The sequence below is a fragment of the Thamnophis sirtalis genome, unplaced genomic scaffold (assembly GCF_051295495.1).
Source record: "Thamnophis sirtalis isolate CommonGarterSnake01/CBP01778 unplaced genomic scaffold, rThaSir2_p1.2 scaffold_3, whole genome shotgun sequence".
Classification (NCBI taxonomy): domain Eukaryota; kingdom Metazoa; phylum Chordata; class Lepidosauria; order Squamata; family Natricidae; genus Thamnophis; species Thamnophis sirtalis.
This window is the reverse complement of record NW_028261383.1, coordinates 76,081,447-76,105,694: the sequence shown is the minus strand read 5'-3', so window position 1 is coordinate 76,105,694 and position 24,248 is coordinate 76,081,447. Positions and strand designations below refer to the sequence as shown.

The 24,248-nt window shown below is 37.9% G+C and overlaps 1 protein-coding gene across 6 annotated transcripts in view; it reads left to right on the top strand.

The window, feature by feature from the left end:
* Nucleotides 1-24,248, top strand: part of TEX264 (testis expressed 264, ER-phagy receptor) — a 163,867-nt gene that overhangs the window by 37,195 nt on the left and 102,424 nt on the right. For all 6 annotated transcript variants that reach the window (XM_087709219.1, XM_014063906.2, XM_087709220.1 and 3 more), the window contains one exon: nucleotides 11,187-11,408. In XM_087709219.1, coding sequence (XP_087565345.1) covers nucleotides 11,187-11,408 — 222 coding nt within the window. The remainder of the gene's footprint in view (nucleotides 1-11,186; nucleotides 11,409-24,248) is intronic.

The following is a 24,248-nucleotide window of genomic DNA, read 5'->3' as shown; positions in this document are numbered from 1 at the left end:
AAGTGACATCTTCAAGAGAGACGTTTAAGGCTTAATGGGCACCAAATGAGAATTGATGATATTACAGTAGAGAGCAAGAGATGATGTGTGATTGGGAGTAGTTGAAACAGAAGTGATTAGTAGGAGGAGCCTTGATTGATTGATTGATTATGTACTATCGAGTAATTTTGAATTCCAAGTGACCACATAATTTTCTCCATGACAATCTGTCTTTCAGGACTCCTCACAAGGATGGACTCATCAGCACTGTAACTGGGTCCATCCATCTTGCTGCTCTTCTCTTTCCTTTCACCTTTCCCAGCATTAGGGCCTTTTCCAGAGAGTAGGTCTTCACATAATGTGTGCTGGGAAGGATAGTTTGAGTCTAGTCATTTGTGCTTTGAGTGAGAACCCTGGGTTGATTGGTTCAATGATCTGTTGGTTTTTCTTGGCTGACCATGGTATGCTCAGGAGTCTTCTCTAACACCAGTGTTCAAAGGCGTTGAACGTCACAAGGAATACTTTTCTGATCATTGTAGGTATAGACATAATACAGCATCCAATTTTTTCCCCACTGCCTTCATGGCTGCTCTACCAAGTTCTCTTCTATGACGCATTTTCTTGATCGTTTGTTCCTTTACTCTGGATGTTTGAAAGGCAGAAACTTTCTACCACTTTAATATCAGTTCTAATTGCTGTTGTTGCACCTGTTGTCATTAGTGTAGTTTTCTTTATATTATATTTAATATTAGTCCCCTTTTTTTCCACTGTGCTCTTTGATTTTAGTACTAGGGTGTGCAGATCCTTTGCATCTTCTGCTATCAGGGTAGTGCCATCTCCATAGCACAGATTATGGATGTTTCTTCCTCCAGGAGAGGCATAGCAAGTAATAACTATCAACATTCATCCTCCATTCAGAAATGAGAATAATAATAAAAGAACTGACTTACAGGTCGCAATGACATGCTTAAGTGAACTCATACCTTTTTGAAACAGCTACCTACAGGGGAAGTATAATAATTAAGAAATATAATGGAATATGCAAGGATTTGCAAGATAATAATAATTTGCCAGAGATACAGAAAGGGATAGAAAACAAGTGCAAATGATTGAAGAGGAAAGTCTCTGTAATTGAAATGATAGCAGTGAATTATTTTAAAATAAGATTTTGACAAAAGGTAAGAATAATCATGTGTAGAAGTAGGAAGGCTGGAAAGGCTGCGGTAGTTGAAGCAAATGACAGCCAGGTTAACACGAAGCACGCTGTGACTGAAGGGACAATGATGAATAGGTAGAAAGTTGCAGCAGAGAGAAGTGACAAGGCTTGACAACAGATTGATATCCACATTTAAAGCAGAAAAAACAGCTGAAAATATAGCTGAAGCTATGAAAGATGTTCCCTTCCAATTGTTCCTGAATGATTAAGCAATTGAGTATCTTCAGTACGTACCTTCTAGCAGTCTCTGAAATTGCAAGAGAAATGCAAAGTGGCTCGTCTTTTATTGTTTGGTTTTCAATGTTGACATATTGCAAAATATCTATCTTGCGATTTTATTTAGAAGGTTTATACATAGATATAAGGGCTCAGTGGCTAAGATGCTGAGCTTGTTGATTAGAAAGGTCGGCAGTTTGGTGGTTCGAATCATTAGCGCCGCGTAACGGAGTGAGCTCCCGTTACTTGTCCCAGTTTCTGCTAACCTAGCAATTTGAAAGCATGTAAAAATGCAAGCAGAAAAATAGGGACCACTTTGGTGGGATGGTAACAGCATTCAGTGTGCCTTTGGTGTTTAGTCATGCCAGCCACATGACCACGGAGAGGTCTTCGGACAGGACTGGTTCTTTGGCTTTGAAACGGAGATGAGCACCGCCCCCTAGAGTCAGGAGGGGAACCTTTACCTTTACCTATAAGGCCCAAACTCCTAGCAGCCAAAAAACAATTTCCCTCAGTAAGAAAAAAAAATCACTACCATAAAGAAATCGATTTATACTAAAGATGGATCTATCTGTTCATTATCTGGTTGCTGCCCAAAATGTATTTTTTAGTGAAACAACCCAAAAATGCCAAAAAGGGCACATAAAGAAGTTCTAGACAGGTATACCAATAATATAAACTCATGTTTATGTGTAGATTAAGATTTAAGTACTGGTATATCACTTATTTTCCCCCCAAAAAACATTTTTGTGACTCTGAGGTAAAAATAATGTTTCCTGCAGTATTGAGTTCTGGACACATGGTGGCAATGGTGAGTTGCAAAAAACTTTTTGCTTTAAGTATTCCACTATTTCTGCCAAGATAATTATGGTTGATTTACATTTATTTCTTGGGATGTGGATGGAAAAACCATGCCTGCATTGTATGTGAATTTCAGCATTACTCTAAAATGTCATTTTGTGATATTAATTTTAAATATCTCCTGTGGTAGAAAAAAAAAGATGTCAAAAACATACTTCATTACAATATAAGAGTTAGCAAGTACAAGCAACCATTCAGTAATTGGCTGGACTTAAGAAAGCCACATTCTTTCAAACTGAGCCTATCCCAGGTAGTTTGAGAATAATATTTGAAGCAGAAAAGTGTAGGTGCATTGAAATAAATAGAAATAAAATGAATTTTAGTTAGTTCAGCTAATATTGCTGGGCTTCTCCTGTCATTAGGCTATGTGTGCTGAATTAAAAGTTTTCTGTAGCTTGGCAAAAGGTGCTTTGGGATATTCTAAGAGAGGGATTTTCAAACTTTTGGAGCTGTGGAACTGGCTTAAACATTTTCTCTGGAGCCCCATATTAACAGGCAAAGGTCCAGTGACAGAAAATTGGATGGGTTAGGATCAGAGATGGTATTCAGCAGATTTTGCCCAGTTCTGGAGAACTGGTAGTGGAAATTTTGAGTAGTTCGGAGAACCGGTAAATACCATCCCTGACTGGCCCCGCCCCCATCTATTCTCTGCCTCCCAAGTCCCAGCAGGAAGGAATGGAGATTTTGCAGTAACCTTCCCTGGAGTGGGAAAGGAATGGGGATTTTACAATATCCTTCCCCTGCCATGCCCACCAAGCCATGCCCACCAAGCCACGCCCACAGAACCAGTAGTAAAAAATATTGAATCCCACCACTGGTTAGGATAGAATAGAAACGTAGAGCTGGAAGGCAGTGGTGGGATTCAAATAATTTAACAACCAGTTTTATGCCCTAATGGCCAGCTGGGTAGGTGGAGCTCAGTGTTCACATGACTGAGTGGGTGTGGCCAACTCAACATCGCTCCCGTCGATTGGTGCTTCGCCTTAGCTCTTACAATGTAATCAGGGTTAACCGGAGAAACAGTTTCTGTAAGCAGGTCAACAAAGATGAGGCTAGAAATAACACCAGAATGTTTCCTTCCTGCCTTTCTTACAGGATTAGCCCTGTAAAGTGGGGAAAACCAAAAGGAGATTTCTTCCAATAACCGGTTCTCCGAACTGCCTGGAAAGTTACCAACCGGTTTTCCTGAATAGGTGCGAACTGGCTGAATCCCACCACTGCTGGAAGGGACATGGAGGTCTTCTAGTTCAGCTGCTTGCCCAAGGCAGTGGACCTTATACCATCCAATGGTTGTTCAGTCTTTTCTTGAAAACCATTACTCTGGAATACCCTCAAATCTGGGAGGCAATTAACTAATTAATTAATTGTTCTCACTATTTTCAGGATATTTTTCCTTAGTTCCAGACTGGATTTGATGACCTTCCACCCATTGTTTCTTTCCCTACCCTCAATGCTTTGGAAAATAAAACAACCTCTTCTTCTTTGTGAGAGCCCCCCCACCCCAAGTACCAGAAGACAGCTATGTGTCACCCCTAATCCTTCTCTTCTTTAGGCATACATAGTTCGCTTCACCATTCAGTTTAGTTTCCTGACCTCTTATTATCTCTGTTGCTCTTCTCTGCACTTTTTCTAGGGCCTCTACATCTTTTTTTGAATCTTGGTGACCCAAATTGGTTTAAAGTGATTTTTTTTTCTTGAAACAGCTTTTATGTCCTTGCAGAACTTAGAAGTTCTGTGGGACATAATTTGAAAAACCCTGGTGCCAGGGTTCCAAATAGCATTAAAAAAAAAAAAGAATCCGAGGCAAGAGGTTCCTCAAAATTCCAATTTATTAAAAGAGCCATGTTGGCACATCTGGAAAAACCCAAATCTGAAAGCTTCCAGTTTTCCCCACTCAGTTGAAAGTTCAAGCTCCTGCCCCAACATCCACAAGTTCATCAAATGGTCCAATCTTCCACTGCCACAAAGACAGATTCCTCCCATCCAGATCCGGCCAGGTGCAGAGACAAAGATGACCTTGGCTTTCTAAAAAGAATGCTATTATGGCTACATATCACTCAACTCCATATAAACCCCCTGACCCCCATTTTCCCACAGTAGAAAGTGTGGCAGGTCTGAAATCCAAAAAGAAAAGATGGCTTGCAGGTCTGACACCTGGTTTAGGAAATGGAGAGAAGGAAGGATTTGAAGAACATTCTCGAGTACACAGAGAGCATAGCCTAGACATGGTTTGGAAAGATGATTTTCTTTTTAAATGGTTCAATATGTACTAACATACTCAGCCTGGAGAAGAAAGAAGCAAGGGAGATCTTTTTTGTTTTTGTTTTAATTAATGGCACCCTTGCAGCACTCTTTCCCTCAAATCTTCAGCTTCTGTCTCAGCTTTCTCCTTTGGCTACGCGACTGTCAGTTAACATAACAGATTAACACAATATTTTATGCTTAACATGTTCACAATGCATTCAAGGGTTTAGAGTGCAGCAAGTGCGCTGTTTAGCTGGAATCCTTATAAGACCTTGTAAGAGGAATCCATACTATTACCCTCCTTGCGGTTGGGAAGACTGAGGCTAAGGAATAGCGGCTTACATAAGCTTCAAATAAAAGAAAAAGAAAGTCTATGTCTTGAGTAGTCTGTTTATTATTTATTATTAAGTTTTCTATCCTGACCTTTTTGGGGGCGGTATAAATAGACGCAGCTGGCTTAAGGTAGCTGAGTTATAGCATTCCTGGCCAGCTTGTTAATATTCTTTTATGTGCAACAATTCTTTGCTGTAAATAAATAACCCGAAATGAACCGATAACCCGATAGTGAACAGATTTAATTTAATTCTTAATTAGATTCATCTGATCTGTCAATATCTTGAGATGTGTTAATATGAATGAGGAATTAAATGTAGCACCTTCCGAGCATAAGAGCTTTCCGAATTTTCATTCTCTGCATCTTATGACAAAGCAATAGAATGGGAGTTTTATAATTGAAGGAGATTTGAGAAGCATTTGATTAGGAAGTTGTGTGCTTTTTATGTGTGATTGTAATTCAGAGGTAGGGCCTTTACGTGTTTCTGTAACCTCCTTTGTAGGCTCTCTAGAATGATTGGCAGATCCTTGCTTTGAAAAAGATCTGCACAAAATATCGTTTCTCCTTTCCTTTTGTGTTCATTTCGAACCACTTGTTTGGATTTTGTTGGCATTGGTCCTGTGTTGTGTTTTCTTGTAAGCACAAAAGAGTTACCCCCTCCTGCTATGCAGATTGTATCCCCTTGGAGCTTTCAAGCTATTTGTCAATGCAGTTAATTCAGATGGATGATTTTCTTGGAACATTTTTCCTCTAAGTGACTAAGTGAATAAGTTTGTCCAGGGTCTCCTGTATCATTTTCCTGGGGATAATCAAAGAAAACAAATAGCCTAACCTTGATAACAGCAACCTCATTCAGTGGTGTCTTTTTTCTTTCTCTATTGTAATTAGCTGCTCTGAAAATTTAGTTCAAATATTTTTACAGACTTAGCTTTAAGAGATCACATTTTTACTTTCTGTATATTCCTGATACATTAAAATGTCATATCACCCAACCCTTCTGTCAAATTAACTTGGTGGGGAAAGGTAAGTGGGAAGTGAGTACAGGTAGTCCTCGACTTATAACCACAATTGAGCCCCAAATTTCTGTTGTTAAGCAAAATATTTGTTAAGTGAATTTGCCCCATTTTACAACCCTTCTTGCCACAGTTGTGAAGTGAATCACTGTGGCTGTTAAGTTAGGAATACGGTTACTAAATGAATTCTGTTTCCCTGTTGACTTAGCTTGTCAGAAGGTTGCAAAGGTGATTACATGACCACCACCACCCCCAAGACACTGCAGCCGTCATAAATTTGAGTCAGTTGCAAAGCATCCAAGTTTTGATCACCTCACCATGGGGATGCTCATAAATGTGAAAAAATGATTGTAAGTCACTTTTTTTGGTGATGATGTAACTTTGAACAGTCACTAACTGTTGTAAGTTGAGGACTATGTATACTGTAAAGTCTAATATCCCATCCTCAAGTCTGTTGCCAAAATGAGCCATTGTTTAATAAGAAATCTTCCTAGCAATAAAGTTGAGAGATGTTGAGTATTATGCTCCAACAACATCTAGAGAACCACAGATTGCTCACCTTGTATAACTCTTGTACTATAAAAGTCTTGAGTGTGTCTTATTGCAGAATTAAGCCTCCAGGTTTTTCCACTATAATCCTGCAGCTAAATTGTGTGGCGATGTGCAGGGAATATTCTTACACCCCATCTCTCATGCCTATCAAGTTTTTCCTCCTCTGTCATTAGATTGGTGATTTAATTTACGAATATTTTGATGGCTCATTAGAAGAACAAACCCATAGGCTTGTAAGGGTGACATTATTTCATCTCGGTTCTTAAAAGCAGCAATGCAGCACAGTTCTTTAAAAGTTTTATCTTTTCTGTTCAACTGGTTGAGCATAGAATATTTTCTATGTATTGGTTTGTTCTGCATTGTAATCTGTAGCATTATAAATTGATTTTGAAACAAAATTTAGTCTGATCAGATAAGGAAGGGAGTTAATGTTGTTGCATCAGTGTATATTCAGGCCAGATTATATCTGCTCAGTGACCCACATTTTCTCAATCAAGACACAGGGGAAAATATGTGAAACTTTATCATTTGTTTCTTTTTAGCTTATTTTTTTTATAAATGATTCAGTTTAACACTGTGGCGACAACCTGAACATGACAGTCCCTGACAAACATCATTCTGCAACTGATGTCCTATATCCGTGATGGCAAACCTAAGGCACATGTACCAGATGTGGCATTCAGAGCCCTCTCTGTGGGCATGTGTGCTCTTGCCAGCTGCTCTTCTGGTTTTCCCAGCCAGCTGGTCTTCCCGGGCACCGGAGTGCCTAAAAATGGCCCGAAAAACGGCCATATAACAGGAAGGTTTTCGGGCCATTTTCCAGGCTATTTCTGGGCCGTTTTCTGGGCTGTTTCCAAAAACAGTCCAAAAAACAGTCCCCCAAAATGCCCCAAAAGCAGGCATGCGTGCCCCAGTCAACTGGTCTTTGGTTTTCTGGTGCTCCGGCATGCATGAAGACCAGCTGACTGACGCGCTTGCGCGTGCCGGAAAACCAAACACAAGCACGAGCATGCGCACTGGCCAGCTGGTCTTTGGGTTTATGGCGCTCCAGCGCATGCAAATACATGTGCATGCAAATACATGTGCATGCATGCGCGTTCCAGTTTGGGCACTCAGTGCTGAAAAGGTTTGCCATCACTGTCCTATACAGTAAAGCTTCTACTTCTACTGTGATTCTTTCCATAATGAATCGAGGAGATGTATCCTTCAGTGGAGATTGGAGCACAAGATGCCAGGTTTTGGATCTGCCCACAACAAAACATAACATGCCTAGGTGTTTAGTGGGCATGGCCTTGTGCAATTCTATAGCATGGATGAGGAAGTTCCAATGCACTGTTAGTTATAGCGTTTATTTAGGTTGGGCATTGCACTTTCTGTCTTAAAGTTTGATTAAGACAGGGATTAAGGCAGTTGGGGAAACCTCTCTCATAGGATATAAAAATTTGAATTATGGAACAAAATCAGTTAGACTTGGCTACTAGGAGAGAATGTGCTATGCTGTGGATGGGGATAGAGCAGTTTGGGGAACTTTCCAGATGGAAACATTATTTTGGTTATTTTATGATGCAAATGCAATTTTAGAGATTTTATATAGCCCCCAAACAACAACAACAAAGAAAAAGATTTTCAGTTCATTTTTCTAACTTTTGTCCTTGACGTAGGAGTGGCCTTGGGGACTAATTTTGAGGAGCAAAGGGAAGTTAAATAATATGGGTAGGAGAATAGTAAGTTTCCCCTGCGTGTTTATTAGTGTCATGAATCACATCTGACTATTAACATTCTTCAGTTCAAGAGACTTTGACTGCTATTTTTTTAAAAAAATGCATCATAGATTAATAAGGTGAATACCTTGAATATCTTCAGAAAGGAATCAGAATATGGTGACCTTGTTTCTAAAACTGCAGAGGCTATGCTGATCATTGGATAAATGCCAGTATTTCACCCAACAAAAACAGCAGTCCTGGTTGTGTTGGCAAGTGTTGTCTGCCTCACCTACCTCCATGTCTGCCTTGCTTACTTGTATTCTGGGCCAATCTTGCAATGCTTCACCATGAGGACTTCCTCAAAAGTGAGGCACTTGGACCAGGAACAGCTGGATGGAAAGACTGCTGCTTCCATGGCTTTCTTGAATCACGTGGGCCAGGTGGGAAAGGAGTGGGCAGATCCCCGCCCTGCAAATGGAAAGGCCTTTTGGCTTACCTAATAACAAATTTGTTTGATGAGGATCCAAACACACCATGTTAGCTTCTCACTGTGTAGAATAATAATAAGATATCAGGGGCATTGTTCTTCATTAGCAGATGGAGCAGTGAGGCCTTTGAACTGACAGTAGACAATGGGAGTTTATTTATTGTTTCTGTCATAGCAGACAATTAACTTACATTGGCTCTAATTGGTGTGCCTACTAAGTGTAATTGGCACTGGTGAATAACAAATGGATTTTCTGTTTCAGAAGTCCATGCAGTTTTCTACCAGAGAATGTCAACGCACATTTATGGAAAACATCTGTTTCTCCACTCCTTAGATCTGGAAGAGAGATTTGATAGATATCAAGAATGCTCATTTGCAAATGCAAAATCTGTTATCAAGCTTTGGATTTAAATGTACAAGATTTGCCCACTTTTTAAAAAGCTGGCATATATCATTGTTACTCAAGAATAAATGGCGAAAGACTAGTGCTGTTTATGCAAACCCTTAAATGGTGGCTTGTTAGAATTCTTTAGATACAATTGATAAGCAACTAAATAAACAGTAACTTATTTTCAAATTATCTGGGGATGTGTTGCAATTCCATCGTGGCAAAATGGCCCAAGAGGATTTTTTTTTAACAAATGCTATAAACAATGTCCTGGTAAATTTAATGATTAACTTCACACATGTGAATTGAAACCATTCCTTTAACATTAAATTTTCTAAATAAATGAATACTTTCTGATCTGAAATATATTTATTTGATTGACTGATATCCTATCTTTTTGGGGTATACCTCAAGGTGGTGTATATAAGGCTTTTGCTCCACAACTACAACCCTGTGAGATGGGGTTGACCCAAAGTCTTCCAGCCAGCTTTAATACCTAAGGGGGAACCAAAACCTATAGCTCCCTGTTCTTCTTCTAGCACCTTAATCACTATACAAAATGTTCTCTAATTACATTTTTTTCTCCTGTTACGGACGCATTGTGATTATTTAGTATCTGACAAATTAGCTATCTACCTAAGTGTTTCCCTGTCCTTTGTGGCTCCATGTATTCCAGGGCTGATTCAGGCATTACAAACAAAGGAGTTATGGAGCCATATTAAAACTATAATTAAGTCATTTTAGTTATGCCAAGCTGAACTTTCACTCTAAAGTCTAAGAATTTTTTTTTAGATGTGCAAAATTAATGAGCTAAGCTGTCCCCTGTCATTTAGTTCCTTAGTGACTGTGAGCAAGTTATTTTCTGCCCTTGTCTAATCAGGGCTGCGAAACGGGACTATATTTCTAGCCAAGAAATAATGCGGCACTATATAATAGAAATTTCAATCCCAAATAAAATATTTTCAAAAAGAATAGCAAAATAGCTAAATGATGCACCAGTGAGAGAAATACCAACAAAATTTTGTGGGTCTCTATAGATTAAAGCAAAAAACAAAACAAAACCCCCAAACCAGGATAGCATAAGCTTCTATGGATTGCAGTCTATTTCGGCACTTATGCAAGAATAACCTTAGCATGAAACAATTAGTCATTCTAATTTTACATTTCTATATCATACTTATATCATCAATAACATTGATAACTTGGCTTGTTAATTGGCAGGAATTATTTGGAAATTGGATGAAAAATGGCTTGTTTGTGCTTGCCGTTAAACTATATTGTAACTCATTTGTCCACTTCTTAAAGAGAGAATTTTAGAGTGCTATAAGAGAGATGCTTATTAAAGCTGGGGTTATTTTGTTACATATAAATCAACTTCCCACAATACGTATCCAGTTTACACAAGTTTATAAATGCATCTTTGTAGGTATTTGTGTTGTGTTTTAGCGAATATGAAACATCTGATGAAGAGATACCATTCATACAGCCTTGTAACTTGGTAGCTTCCTTAACCAGAGTTTCCCAACCTTTCCAGCTTTGTGGAAAGGAGGGGAAGAGAGGATGGTTCCTCATGAGTAGTGGGCAAGCACCCATGCACACGCAGCTGCCTTTGTGTGAGCAACAGGCACACGTGCACCCCTCTCACACAAAATTGAGCATGCACACACCTGCTTGCCCACTGCTCGTGCAAGTAACAATGTGCATGTGAATGAATGTGCTCGCCTGCCATTTCTGCAGACTTGTTCCCAATAGCTGAAGGCTTTGTAGTGGGCTGTAACCCAGGGACCCCTGCCTTTAACAATGTCTTTCCTTAAAACTGATATTTTCAACCTGCCAATCTTCTGGATGACTTTTAAGATTGATTGTTTTGCTGGAAACCTTGGACATGTGTCAAAAAAGGAAAAAGGATTGGCACTATTCTTGGAGTGTTCATTTAAAAAAAAAACCTCACCTTACATTGATTCTGATGAAAACTACCCTGTGGCTGTTATAGGTTTTGAGAAAAGAGCTATAGTTGGGAAAATAGTGATACATAACAAAATTTCTGAAGAAACCAAAATTCTCCAGAACAGAACACAGTCTGAAAAGAAAACTGTAACAGGAGAGAATAATAAGATTGGTATATGTTATTATTTTAAATGTAGCATTGTAGCTCTTTTGCCTTCTAATACCAGTTCTTGCTTATTTCCATAGGTGGATCCAGAGAAATGTCGCTATGCTGTAGGTAGTGTCCTGAGTGAAGGAGAAGACAAGCCATCTGAGAAAGTGATCAACATGTTTCTGAAGTATGGCTTCAAGATTATCAACTTCCCAGCTCCTAGTCATGTAGTCACGGCAACCTTCCCTTATACGACTCCACTATCCATCCATCTGGCAGTGAACCGTGTCCATACAAGTCTTGATGTATACATCAAGGTGAGTGAAACAGATCTTTCATTTTGAGCCTGGGAGTTAAAATTCCATTTAAAAAAAAACTGCAGAGGATATATATTGTATGATGTATTTCTAGTTGATCACATAAATTCAGATCGTCTGCTATTCAATAAATGGCAAGCCATTAGTTGTGTTTCTGCTGTTGTGGACAACTAAATAAATATTCAGAAAATGTGAGAACTGTCCAATTGAACAAGTACTTGATTGAATGTTTTTATATACATTCTATGCTACAATAAGAATCAGCTGGATGTTCTTCAGTGGAACTATCTGAACACAAAGGGCTTGGGACAGGTAGATCTCTGGCAAAGGTAAATTCCCCTTTTTAGATACTCATCATTGTATTTCCTATTTGTATTTCTCTTTTCAGGTTATTTGGACAAGGTCCCAGCTTTACTTAGCGGAGCATATGTGAATTCATAATTGTTAAATTGTCTTTCCAGTAGGGCACTTCAGAGTAATATTTAACTCGTGGCTCTAACCAAGATGGTGAATACTATTAAATAGTAGTGATGATTTTGTGTAGAGTTCTGTAGTAGTCTGGGCATGTTTGCTATGCTCCTAACATTTTTGCTTTTATTTTTCTATGTAATCCCAAGGTGAAAGATATTTTGTTATAACTTTTCTAGCTATTTGAGAAAGGTTAGGGTTGAAATCTTGCTAAAGCTGTTTGAAAGTGAACATGTCTAGGACTCATAACATCTCTTTTCTAGAGATTTTCCTGTATATCTGCCGATAGGTTTTAATAAGGGAGAGAATAATGACGCTTTGTGATTGAGGAGAAGTTCAGTGGGAACCAGCCCTGTTCTATTTGAAGGGAATATCTCTCTTTTATCTCTTAGACATGAGGAACATTTCCATTCATATCACCTGTACAGCGTGACTGATTCTTATTTCCTGTCAAACTAATTCTCCACTGAAAATTTTAACTGTGGAAAGCACATCACTAAATCTCAACTCTTACTGAAATGTTTGCCATTTTTTAAAAAAAAAGTACTGTGTGAGAACGCTGTGTTTCACCACACCTGAGATTTTAGATCTCTAAACAATAGGGTTGCTTTTGGAAAAGGGCCATTCAGTTAGATTGTTTACTATCTGTCTCAGATATGGGCTCATACTTGAATGGCTACATCTTGGAAAAGGGATGATCTGTTTGAAAGCAAAAAATTGTTAAAGGCAAAGGCAACACAATTAAATTAAACTGTTGAATAAGCCTCATCCTCGGGGTTTTCCTCTGCTTTCATCTGCTGCTTGGAATGTAGATCATGAAGAAAAAAACTTGGGAACAACATGGGCAGACCATGAATATAGACATTTTTTTTAACCTAAAGCTATTTTTATTTTATTTTATTATCAAATTTGCATAGCTGCCCATCTCACCAAATACGACTGTGGGCAGTGTACAATAATTAAATAACAAAACATACAAAACCAGGAAATATGAAACATGTAAAATGAAGATTAAAAGATAAAAAATTATAAAAACAAATATATCAGCCTTAAGCAAAGGGAGGATAAGAATGAGCACCTAGCCACAGAACCATTGGAGCATATCTCTGGTTCCCTGAGAGCACCAAACCTAATTAGATAACCAGGTTTTGAGGGACTTCTGGAATATCAGAAGGAATGGATCTAATCCAGAGATGTCAAACTGATGGCCCACAGACCGGATGAGTCACATGCAGGCCATACACATCCCAGCTCTGCAAAGGGGAAAAACGTGGCAAAATGTCACATGACACTGCTAATTTGACATCCGTCATCTAATCTAAGTGGAAGAATATTCCATAAGGCAAGCCGAATGGCAGAGAAGGCTTGCGGTCTGAGACCCAGCAGATGTAAGACTGTAGCTGATTATATCTGCACATGCTCTGCCAGATCTAGTCAGGCAGGCTGATGTAATTGGGGAAAGGCAGTCCCATGTGATAAAAGGCTTTAAAGCTTAAATTTAGGACCCGTGCTCAGAAGCAAGCTGGTAAACAGTGCACCTTATGGATCAGAGGTGTAACATTCCCTGTTCTAGAAGCGCACACTGTTGCATTCTTTGCCAGCTGAAGCTTCTGGATACTCTTCAAGGCAGCCCCATATAGAATACATTGCAGTAGTCCAATCTGGAGATGACTAGAGCATGAGTAACAGAAGTGGGTTGCTCCTGGTTCGTCCCAGTTCTGCCGAACCAGTAGTGGAATTCAGGCCTGGGTCGCAGAACCAGCAGCGGTTCCCTCAGCATTGCTGGGGCGCTACCATTTTTGTTTTTAGTGACTGCACGTGCGCAGTTCACTGTCAATTGTTCTGCGCAATTTACATTGAACAGTGCATGTGCATTGCGCACGGGTTGCGTACCGGTAGTAAAACCGGCAGCAACCCATCCCTGATGAGTAACTGTACTGTTATTAATTATGAACCTTTAAAAAAATATAACTATTTAAAAAGACAAAAACTAACAAAAACTAATATTTAGAATACATAAAGAAAGGAAAGAAGAAAGCAAATATGCAGAAAAAGAAAAAATATATAAAATAGCTTTCAATTTTTTTTACAGAAGCCACAAGTATAAATGTAAACTATGGTTACAGCGTGACTTATTTTTTCTATTATTATTTTTTAATAATCAAAACCATATATCATATGTTTACTTTTTTCTGTTTGATGTAAAAAAATCTATAAAGTGATTCCAGATAACATTAACTGTAGTCATCATATATAAAAACAAAATTCCATATTTTTCCCCAATTGTTTATTGATCAATCTGAATAGAAAAGTCTCTGGTTTCAATTGTATATTAATCTTAAAAAAATATCTGAATTAGTGCATAAAGTTGAGTCCAAAAATTGGCTTTTTTGCACAACTGCTATGCATGGTAAAATATCCCCACTTGGTCGCATTTCCAACATAAATTTACCTTTATACATTCTAGACAATTTTTCTTGTGATATATACCAATGATATATCATTTTATAATGAATTCTCTTTAAGATGAGAATACAATGTCAATTTCGGCCTTTTCAACCACATATTCTTCCATTATTCCATTTTGCATGTTATAATGAAATTTTTTAGCTTATTTATCATTCTTTCATTTGTTCTTCTGTTTCAAATTTCAGTGGAAATTTTAGCAATAACATGTTCATAACTTGTATATAATTCTGTTTTAAACTCAGTCTTACAATGCTCAAACCCAAATTATCTTCTTTAAATCTTTCTAATAATTATACATAAGAGAACCATTGACAAGCATATCCTTCTGCCAGCATATCTTCTCTTGATTTTATTTTACATTCCCTGTGGCAAAAATCTAATATGTCCCAGCGTTAGTCATTTGTGTTTACTTATTATTTCTCTTCTATAATAGACTTCTTGAATTGAGAGCCACAAAGGTATTTTCAGGCACAACATGGGTTTATATCTATTCTATATTCTCTATATGGCATGTCTAACAAAATGATTTTTAATATCTAAATAACCTTAGCTTTATCATACTATAAATATCCGCGTCCCTCAACTCTCGTGTCACAATCCTTCTAGTTCCAAAAGCCTTCTGTTTCTCAGCAATGTCTACTTTTGCATCCAAACCAAACAACAAACTGCAAAATATAATTTCAGATATGGTAAACCCAATCCTCTTTTTTTCTTTTATGTCTTACAATATTTTACATTTAACTTTGGTTTCTCCCCTGTCGTTAACTTTCTGCCTTTGTTTAATTAGTACATCAGTTGTCAAAGCAGGTATTTTCTTTCTGGAAAATCTCAGTAGAAATATTGTACCTTCTCCTCAATCTTAAAACCCATCTTGTTCGCCTATTCTGTTTACTCTTGTGTCATCGTATTTCGTTACTTCTGTTTATTAATCCTGAAACCTGCTAATGCACCAAATTCTTTTAGTTTTCCCATTAATATTTCAATTCCGTTTAAAGACGCTTCCAAAATCAGCAACTACTCATCTGCAAATCTTAATTTAAATTTTAAATCTTGCCTCTTCTTAAATCCTCTTATCTTGTGCGTCTCCATTCAAGATTTCCAAAACGAACAGAAGAGGAAAGAGTGGAGAGCCCGGGCTTTTTCCCTTTTGTCTCTCACATGGTTTGACTAGAGCTCCACTAACAATAATTTGTACTTTTTGTGAAGGATACATTGACTATACCCCTTTTATAAAATTCTTTCCAAAAGGCATATCTTCCAAAACTTTAAACAGAAAAGTGCAATTCAAATTGTCAACAGCTTTCTCTGCATTTAAAAAAATTAATTCAGCCTGTTTCCATTATGCTGCTCCAATATTCTAGCTCGGTTCTGATACTATCTTTTAACTGACTTTTATTTTTAAAAAACCACATGGGTCTTCATGAATACATTCTTGCAAAATTATTTTTAAACTTTCAGCTAGGATCATTGTGAACAAGTTATAATCATTATTCAATAAATGATATTGAATTATAATTTCTTATCGAAGTCAAATCTTGTTCTTCTTTTGGTGTTAGTCCTATATTAGCCTCTTTCCAAGTCTGGAATCTTTCCTTTGTGTAAATTAGAATTCATCATATTTTGTAGAGCTTGTGAGAGTTCATCCTCAGATCATTTATAGTAACAAACTGATAATCCCTCTGGTCAAGGTATAGGTAGTCCTCAATTTACAACAGTTTGTTTAGTCAACGTTCGAACTTACAACGGTACTGAAAAATGTGACTGTTTTCCAAAGTTATGACCTTTGCATCCCCGTGACCATGTGATCAAAATTCAGATGCTTGGCAAATGGTTCATATTTATGACCGTTGCTTTGTCCCAAGGTCACCTGTTGTGACCTTCTAACAAGCAAAGTCCTTAACAGCTGGCTTACTAACTTATCAATTGCAATGATTCACTTAACAACTGTGGCAAGAAAGGTTGTAAAACGGGGCAAAACTCAATTAACAAATGTCTCACTTAACAGAAATTTTGCCCTCAATTGTGGTTGTAAGTTGAGGACTCCATGTATTTTTCATAATTTAATCTTTTTATAGCTTCAGAAACGTATAGATCCATTCATGTTTCCCGTGTAGAAATTTGTCGATAAATGTCTTGTAGATTCTGTTTTTCTAAATATTCAACTATTTTCTTCAAAGAGATACCATGTCCTTTATACAAATTAGAATAATAGTGCTGAAATGATTTTTTGTAGCCACATTGCTCGTTAATATAGAGTCAGTTTCAGTATCATTTTTGTTTCTTTGTATTTTTATAATTAATTTACGAGCCATTTCCCTGATTTACTTGCAAATTGATTTTTTGCTTTAATTCATTTATTTTTATTTCCATTTTTCTTAATGTTAACATTGACAGCTGTGTAAAAGTTGGATTTGATGATACGTATAGTCTCTTTGGGCACTGATTTCCACTTCAATACTGTCTCTGCTCCTTCAGAGAAACTAGATCATTAATAGACCCTAATCAGGGGTGAAATACTACCGGTTCGGACTGGTTCATTACCGGTTCACCTGAACTGGTAGTAAAAATATGCTACCAGTTCAGGCGAACTGATATTTCTGATGATCAGCTGTAATGCATGATTTATATTAACTAGAAAGCAGGATTTCACATTTGTGCTTACATTTGTGAACTGGTAGCGAAGCTAAGTAGATTTCACCCCTGGCCCCAATGGAAGCAACAAATAATAAACTGTTCTGAGGGTGTATTCTCTCTGTTACCTCTGCTTTTGGAACAAAGATGTAGCTAATTTTATAATAGCTACATACTGTATGTGCAAGAAGTAGATAAAGTGAATTTGTAATCTAAATCACTTGTTTTGGAATCTGTAGCTGAATCCAGAAGCACTCACCTTGTTTATGGAAGAGAAGCACCCCATTGCAAATATTGTTCATCTTTTGCATGACACAATTATTTATGAAGTGCCTGGGCAAGAATCCCAGTCTTGTGAAAAGCTCTGGCTGCGTCTGGCTTTGTGCGATTTTGAAGATTCATGCCAAGCTTAGCATATCACACTCCATGATTTGCATTGGAATTCCCAAAGTCCTTTTAAAAGCAGTAATCTGTCTTTAGTTGTGGATTCTGTTCATTGAATAGTTTTATTTATTAAGTTCAGTAGTAAGGAGCGCAGGTTTAAATGGCAGCAGAATATGCAGAATGTTGTGGCATCTTGCCATATTCCTTTTGCTTATACTTGATTTTCTCCTGGGATTGCTGTCCTGTAGTGCTGATAAGAGGTAAAACCCTTGGTTCAAGAAACTATGGGATTATGAAGGGTACTTTTTTCAAGAGGCAACTGGACTTCCTGGGTTTTTCTTTTTCTTTGAAGAGCTCAGAGCTGAAGAAGCTTCTTGGATGAGAAGTGAAACCTCTTCAAAGAAAACCCCCATCCAGAAAGTCCACTTGCCTCTTGAAAAAGCATCTTTAGGGCAAACCATCACCTGGATGACATAATCTCCATAGACATTGAACTATGGAAGTACCGCATTTTTTGGAGTATAAGATGTACCTTTTCCCTCAAAAAAGAGGGTGAAAATCTGGGTGTGTCTTATATACTGAATACAGCATTTTTGGCCTCCTGAAACCCTGCCCCCTTTGCAAAAATGGCCATGCATAGCTTTTAGGAGGCTTCCAGAGTGTTCCTGGGGGCTCGGGAGTGTAGAAATGAGTGAAAAACGGACCATTTTTTGCTTGTTTTTGGTCCCCCAGCCCCCAGGAGGACTCTATAAGCCTCCTAAAGGGCATGCATGCCAAAAATGGGCCCATTTTTGTGAAAAACAGACCATTTTGGGGAGGTCTGCAGAGTGCAAAAACTTTTTTAAAATTTGCCTCTTCAAAATCCTGGTGAGTCTTATACTCCAGTGTGTCTTATAGTCTGAAAAATATGGTAGGTACAGCATTTGTTTACCAGTTTCCTTTGTCTATAACTGTGGCCAGTTGTACAAGCTTTGTGATGCTTTGAGCTGATATGGATGGTAGAGAGGGAAAGGAGAAGAGCTTCATCACTGGTGTTAAATGTAGGCTTGCTTTGTGGAGTAGAATTGACATTTTGATGCTGTAGGAAAGGTCCTGGAGAGAGCATCTGTCACAAAAGCGCTGAAAATATTAAAACTAAAAAGAGAGCTGCAGATTATGCTGAAAACACCTGGTAGCTTTTTTAATGAGACTGTTTAATGGAATGCATTCAGAATCTAGATGCTTACATTTCTCAGACTGAATGAATAATGCCATAAATTGAAATTCTCGGAAACAGAAATCGAAGACAGAAACTTATATCTGCTTGGTGTGTTTATCTTTCTTGAGAAGCAGAAACAGATGGGGATAGTATTGCAAATTTCAGTCACCAAAGTGGAAGAGCATAGAATGAGAAGCAGGTTGGAATTAGTTGCATAGTTATCCTAGGCACAATGGCAAATGACTCTGTGATAATGTATTTTCTAAATTGCTTTTTAAAACCATCTCACCTGCCCACTATTAATCTTGAAAAAGATTGAAAACTTGATTCAGGGAATCGCTTCTCCTCTCCCCACAAGTGATACATATTTTCTAGCTTGATCATTACACTGGTCGTTACACTAATTCAGATTTATTAGTCAGATCCAGTTAAGATTTTGACAGAAAATTGTCAGGGTTTTGGGCCCATGTTTGAACTATAAATTTAGCTTTTCATAAAATACAAGAGATTATGCTGTTTAAAATCTGCCCGATCTTCACTTCAATCTAGAAAGTATATCCGGCACAAGCTATAAGCTCTCCTATAAACTAAGAAATAAAGTAATGTTGCTCTCCTACTGTACTATTAGCTCTTGGTTTAAGGAATGTGTTATATTTCCCATTCTACATGTGGCAAATATATTCCCAAATAAATCTTGATCTTTTAAATTAAGGGAGCAGCAACATCATTGTTAGAAGTCATTGTAGGTTGGGTAGTATAGAAGCATAATAAAAAACAATAGCAGCAATGCCAGGCTGGGAACAGAGGGTCTCAGAAGAAATCTGTAGAGTGTATTAGTGAAGCTAGCAATTCCACATTCATTGTGATAAATGATTTCCCCTCCTCTGATGTGGCCTTTGACCATACAGATTTGTGAAGAGTGCTATATGCTACTTGAAATTACACTTGTAGACATTGTGATAGCATCTCAGTTCCATATTCCAAAAAATATCTGGGTAAAATAAAGTAAAAGAAATGAAACAGATATAAACACACTTGATGTTTGGTATGCACTTTTATCTAAATAAAGTACAAGAGCTATATTTTGTCTCTCACTGTTGCTTGTTTCTTGGATAGATAGCCTTGCTAAGACCATATTTTATGTAAACATTAAGATCATTAGGCTTTTTAAAAAAATGTCATGTAGTATCTCAGACTTAAGATGGAATAAAGTTAAGAATTCCAGTGGCTTGACAATGTCACTATTCTTCATTTATATACTGAAACATCACTGGATACTAGAAGTTATGTATTTTGGGGAAACTATGATGTATGGTACTATTTGATAATTCTATCAGAATGTAGGAGGTTTTTTTTTAAGAGAAGGAAAATTAATGTTGACTGTGACTGCATATCCATTTTTTGTCTAGGTTGTTATTGAAGCGGGAGAACAAAAAGACTCATATTGAAGAAACTAGCAGTGCTGTAATGTCCCATTTTCTTTGCAAAGTCAGTTATGTCAATCCCTTCTGGCTTGAAAATCTCATTCTATCTCCTATACTTTAGCAACTTTTAAAAACGTGGCAGTAGGACATGCAAGCATCCAGGCTTGTCACCATCTGGCCTTTCTGTTTCACCAGGTTTGCACTTAAGCCCTGAACTGTCAAGGTTCTTGTCTCCCTCCCACCATGTGAATTACTCGGAATTCTGCATTTTATTTCTGTTCATATGCCAAAGCAGACGTTTGCAGACTTTCGAGCCTGCGGGAGGTCAGCCTTTTTGAGGTATCATTCCTGAATCAGAGACGTTCTCACATCATCTGGCTGGTGTAGCAAACAGCATCTGCTTCGCTGGCACCTGTTGGAGAGGCAGGGAAAGAAAATAAGGGAGAAACTTCCACAGAAACAGGTGACCTGTGCACATTTGCTGAGGGGAATATGAGTTGCCATGGAGACAACTTCTCCAAATAGCTTCCCTTTACCTCCCCCAAAGCAACTAAGGCACAAGCAAGACATTTCTGATTCTGGTCTTAAAATATTAATGAGAGACTTTGGTCAGGTGAACTGAGCCAAAGAAGAACCTCTTTCTGCTTCTTCATCCCAAGGGCTCTGCGGAAAAGATAAAGCAGCTGATTTCTTCAAAAGGTCCCCATGCTAAAGATGAAATGCAGCTCTGGTTGTCTTTTTAAAAAGAGGAGGGTGAACATTTGGTTCAAACAATCAGCTGCCCTCTAGACCAGTAACTTAGCAGCTCATTTCAAAATGGAAGGAGGTGGAAAAAGAGATAAAAGCAAAAGCAAAAAGCAAAGCAAAGTGATGAAAAAAAGAAGCAGTAATGATTGAAGCAGCAGAGTATAATCAGCAGCAACACAAAACTTGGCATGAAAAGATATTGGAGGCATGTAAAGAAAAATAGCAGGGAAAAAACCTCAGAGATTGCAGAGGATAAAAAAAAGGAATGAATTTTAAAAACACTGAAGTTGGTGAAGATTATATAAATTGATGGTGCATTTCATTCCTTAAACGTTATGAGCAGACAGGCAATTTTGGGTTAGGCTAGGAAGGCTGTGGATTAGATTAATGTATCACAGAATGTAAAAGTTGGAAAGGATTTTGGAGAACTTCTGTTCCAACTCCCAGGTCAGTGCAGGATTCCAGTATGACAGCATCCCTGGCAGATGACAATTTCAACTCTGTTGAAATACCTCTAGCAAAGGAAAGTCCATAAGATCCCAAGGCAATCTGTTCTACTGGTCAACAGCTCCCCCCCCCTTCCATCAAGTCTGATTCTCCGAGAATGCCTGGACAAGTCCCTGCAATTTTCTTGGCAAGGTTCTTCAGAAGTGGTTTTGCCATTGCCTCCTTCCTACGCCTGAGAGAAAGTGACTAGCCCAAGTCATCCAAGCTGACTTTGTGCCTGAGGCGGAACTAGAACTCAAGCTCTCCCGCTTTCTAGTCTGATGCCTTAACCACTGCACCAAACTGGCGTTCCACAATATTCTTGTTGTTTCGCTTTATTTCCTTCCCCAAAGATATTCAATTAGACTGTAATTTGCAAGTTCCTGATTCTTGGTATATACCTTTCACATATAACTGCAACAATCTCCTTCTCTTTTTGTATAGACTAATATTTTTGAATGCGTTATACTCTCTAATTCTTGTGTTCCACTTGCAAGTTTCATCCTAGAAGACGTTGATCAGTGGACTTAACAGTCTTGTTTTTCTAGCACATCCTGAATGTTGGTTTGAAGAAGTGTTAGAAGAAATATCCAGGTCCAGTTCCAAGCTGGGAGAAAGGCACTGGAGGCAAAATGGAGGCTGGAGGCTGATTGGAAAGAGGGTCCAATTAGTGATGAAGCAGTAGTTCATGGGTGGTTCTGGGCAGCTGACCACATGGAGTTGAGAGTGAGCAGTATTTATGCATTCTTTTGGGCTTTGAACTTGAGCTTCCTGTTCAAGAACATGTATGCTGTTGGCTGTTGTAGGGGTCATAGCTGGCTCTGTAGGTTGTCTGAGCTAAGCTTTGTTGAAGCTTGGTCTGCTGATGCAATGAAGGAGCTTGTTGGGCAATTCCTATTGTGCCTAAAGGCTAATCCTATCTTTGTTCAGACCTTGCTGCAGGGAATTTGCTTATGAATAGAGCTACCTAGATCTCAATAAGTTCTTTATCTCTTAAGTGCTGACATCTGCCATCAAGAAAGGTGGGGACTGCTTTCTGCCTCCAAGAGCATGTTTCTCAATTTCTCATCCAGGAAAATATAATATTCTGCCTTTTAACTATTTCTCAAAATATTTCATTCTTCTAGTAGAGGAATGGGTGCTAACTTCTATAGAAGGCAGCACATTTCTATTAATAAGCTATCTGGCTAACATTTCTATTTTACTCCCTTTTCAGGGACTTCTTGATCATCATCTGTTCTTTCTCTTCTGGGCAAAGGCTGGAAGTTTTGTCTTATTATAGCTTGCATTGTCCATCCTTTAATGCCTATAGTCTATGAAGACTGTTCTTCTTCTAGGGATTTAGAGGCATCATAAACAACAAGGCCCTGAAATCTGTTCTGGAGATCCAAAATATAAGAGCTCCTCTTCACAGTCTTAGAACTTTGGGTCACATTCCTGCATCATACTGTCTCCTCCATTTGGCTTTCTTCTGTTTCTAAGAAATTTCTTCATGTAGTTGTCCCCCTGCAAATATCTTGTATCTAATTCAAAACTTTCCCATCTTCCCTGATCAACTGTAGAGTGAATGTTTTGCATCTTGCTGTTTTTAATCCTCTCTTCCTGGAAGAAAAATACAACAGTTTAAGAAAATTTAGGGTCTCCTACATATGGAAGGAAACTTTTTATTAGTGTTTCTTAAAATGTTCTGTCGGGAACGTTTGCACTTTAAAAAATTATAGAGAATCCCCAAAGTGTTTTGTTTATATAAGTTATATTTAGCAATGTTTACTGTATTAACAATGAAAATTGCCACATTCACTGCCACTACTATTTCTCACAACTGTTTGATAGAATTTAATACTGTATTATTTTTCAACATAGGCTGGAAAATAATTTTGATTTCGTGGACCTTGACCTGAAAGGGCCTTGGGGGTACTTCCTGGTGTCCTCTGACTAACTGTTAAGAAACATTGCTTTATATGTTTCCATTCCCATGTAGACTTAAGAGTAGAACTTTTATTTGTTAATGTACTTGTCCTGGTCAGGAAATTGAAGGTCACATTTTAGACAATAAGCAACTGCATCTTGAATTATGTACAGCTGAATTAAGACCAGCAGTCTTGCAATTTCATATATAACAAGTGCTATATAAAGGAAGAAAACTAGTTCCCTTAAACTAATGAAAATTTGATAATTGAATTGCAAATCAACATTGTGTGTCTATTCTGCGGTTGAATCACATTTTCAGTAACTAATTGGCATATTCTCTAAAGAATAGTAGTATTTCATTTCTTGCATGACTCTGAGAATGTTCTGTCCTGTTCTCAAGCTACAGGAGCATCAGTATCATAGGTTTATTGTTAATCACGATTCCTATTAATCAGATGATAATGGCAATGGCAAAACCAATGTGACAGTTCTTTTTTCTCAACTTAGCCAATAAAAACAACATTCAGAAGGACACATTACACATTTACATTCAGGTGAGTTTTGAATCTATCTGCAAGTTTCACTGAAGAGTGATTTCAGAACTATTGCTAATAGAGTTCTACATAGCAGCCTAAATTCTCTTTGTTCCAATATGGGTTTCTTCAAAACAGGTAGTTCTGTTTTGTGTCTGTGTGAGAGAGAATGTGCATGTGTGTGCGCACGTGTGCACCCTGTAACTCTAAATTCCTGAGTTTTGTTGGAATATACTGTATGTATACACATTTATTAGTTTCTTTGTCACATTTCTATATTTCTACAATCAAAAGCCTCTACACAACATAAACAATGTAAAACATTTGTTGAATATATAACCCACAATATGCTTAATAAGCAATTAGCAAGATCAAAATCAACATCAGTGGTGGCACAATAAAGGCATCATGTAAAACTACTGTATTTTTCAGAGTATAATATGCACCAGAGTATAAGACGCCAAGATTTTGAAGAGGCAAATTTTTTTAAAAAAGTTTTTGTACTCTGCAAACCTCCACAAAGTGGCCCATTTTTCGTGAAAACAGATCCGTTCCCCCCCCCCCGCCCAAAAGGCATGGCCTTTAGGGA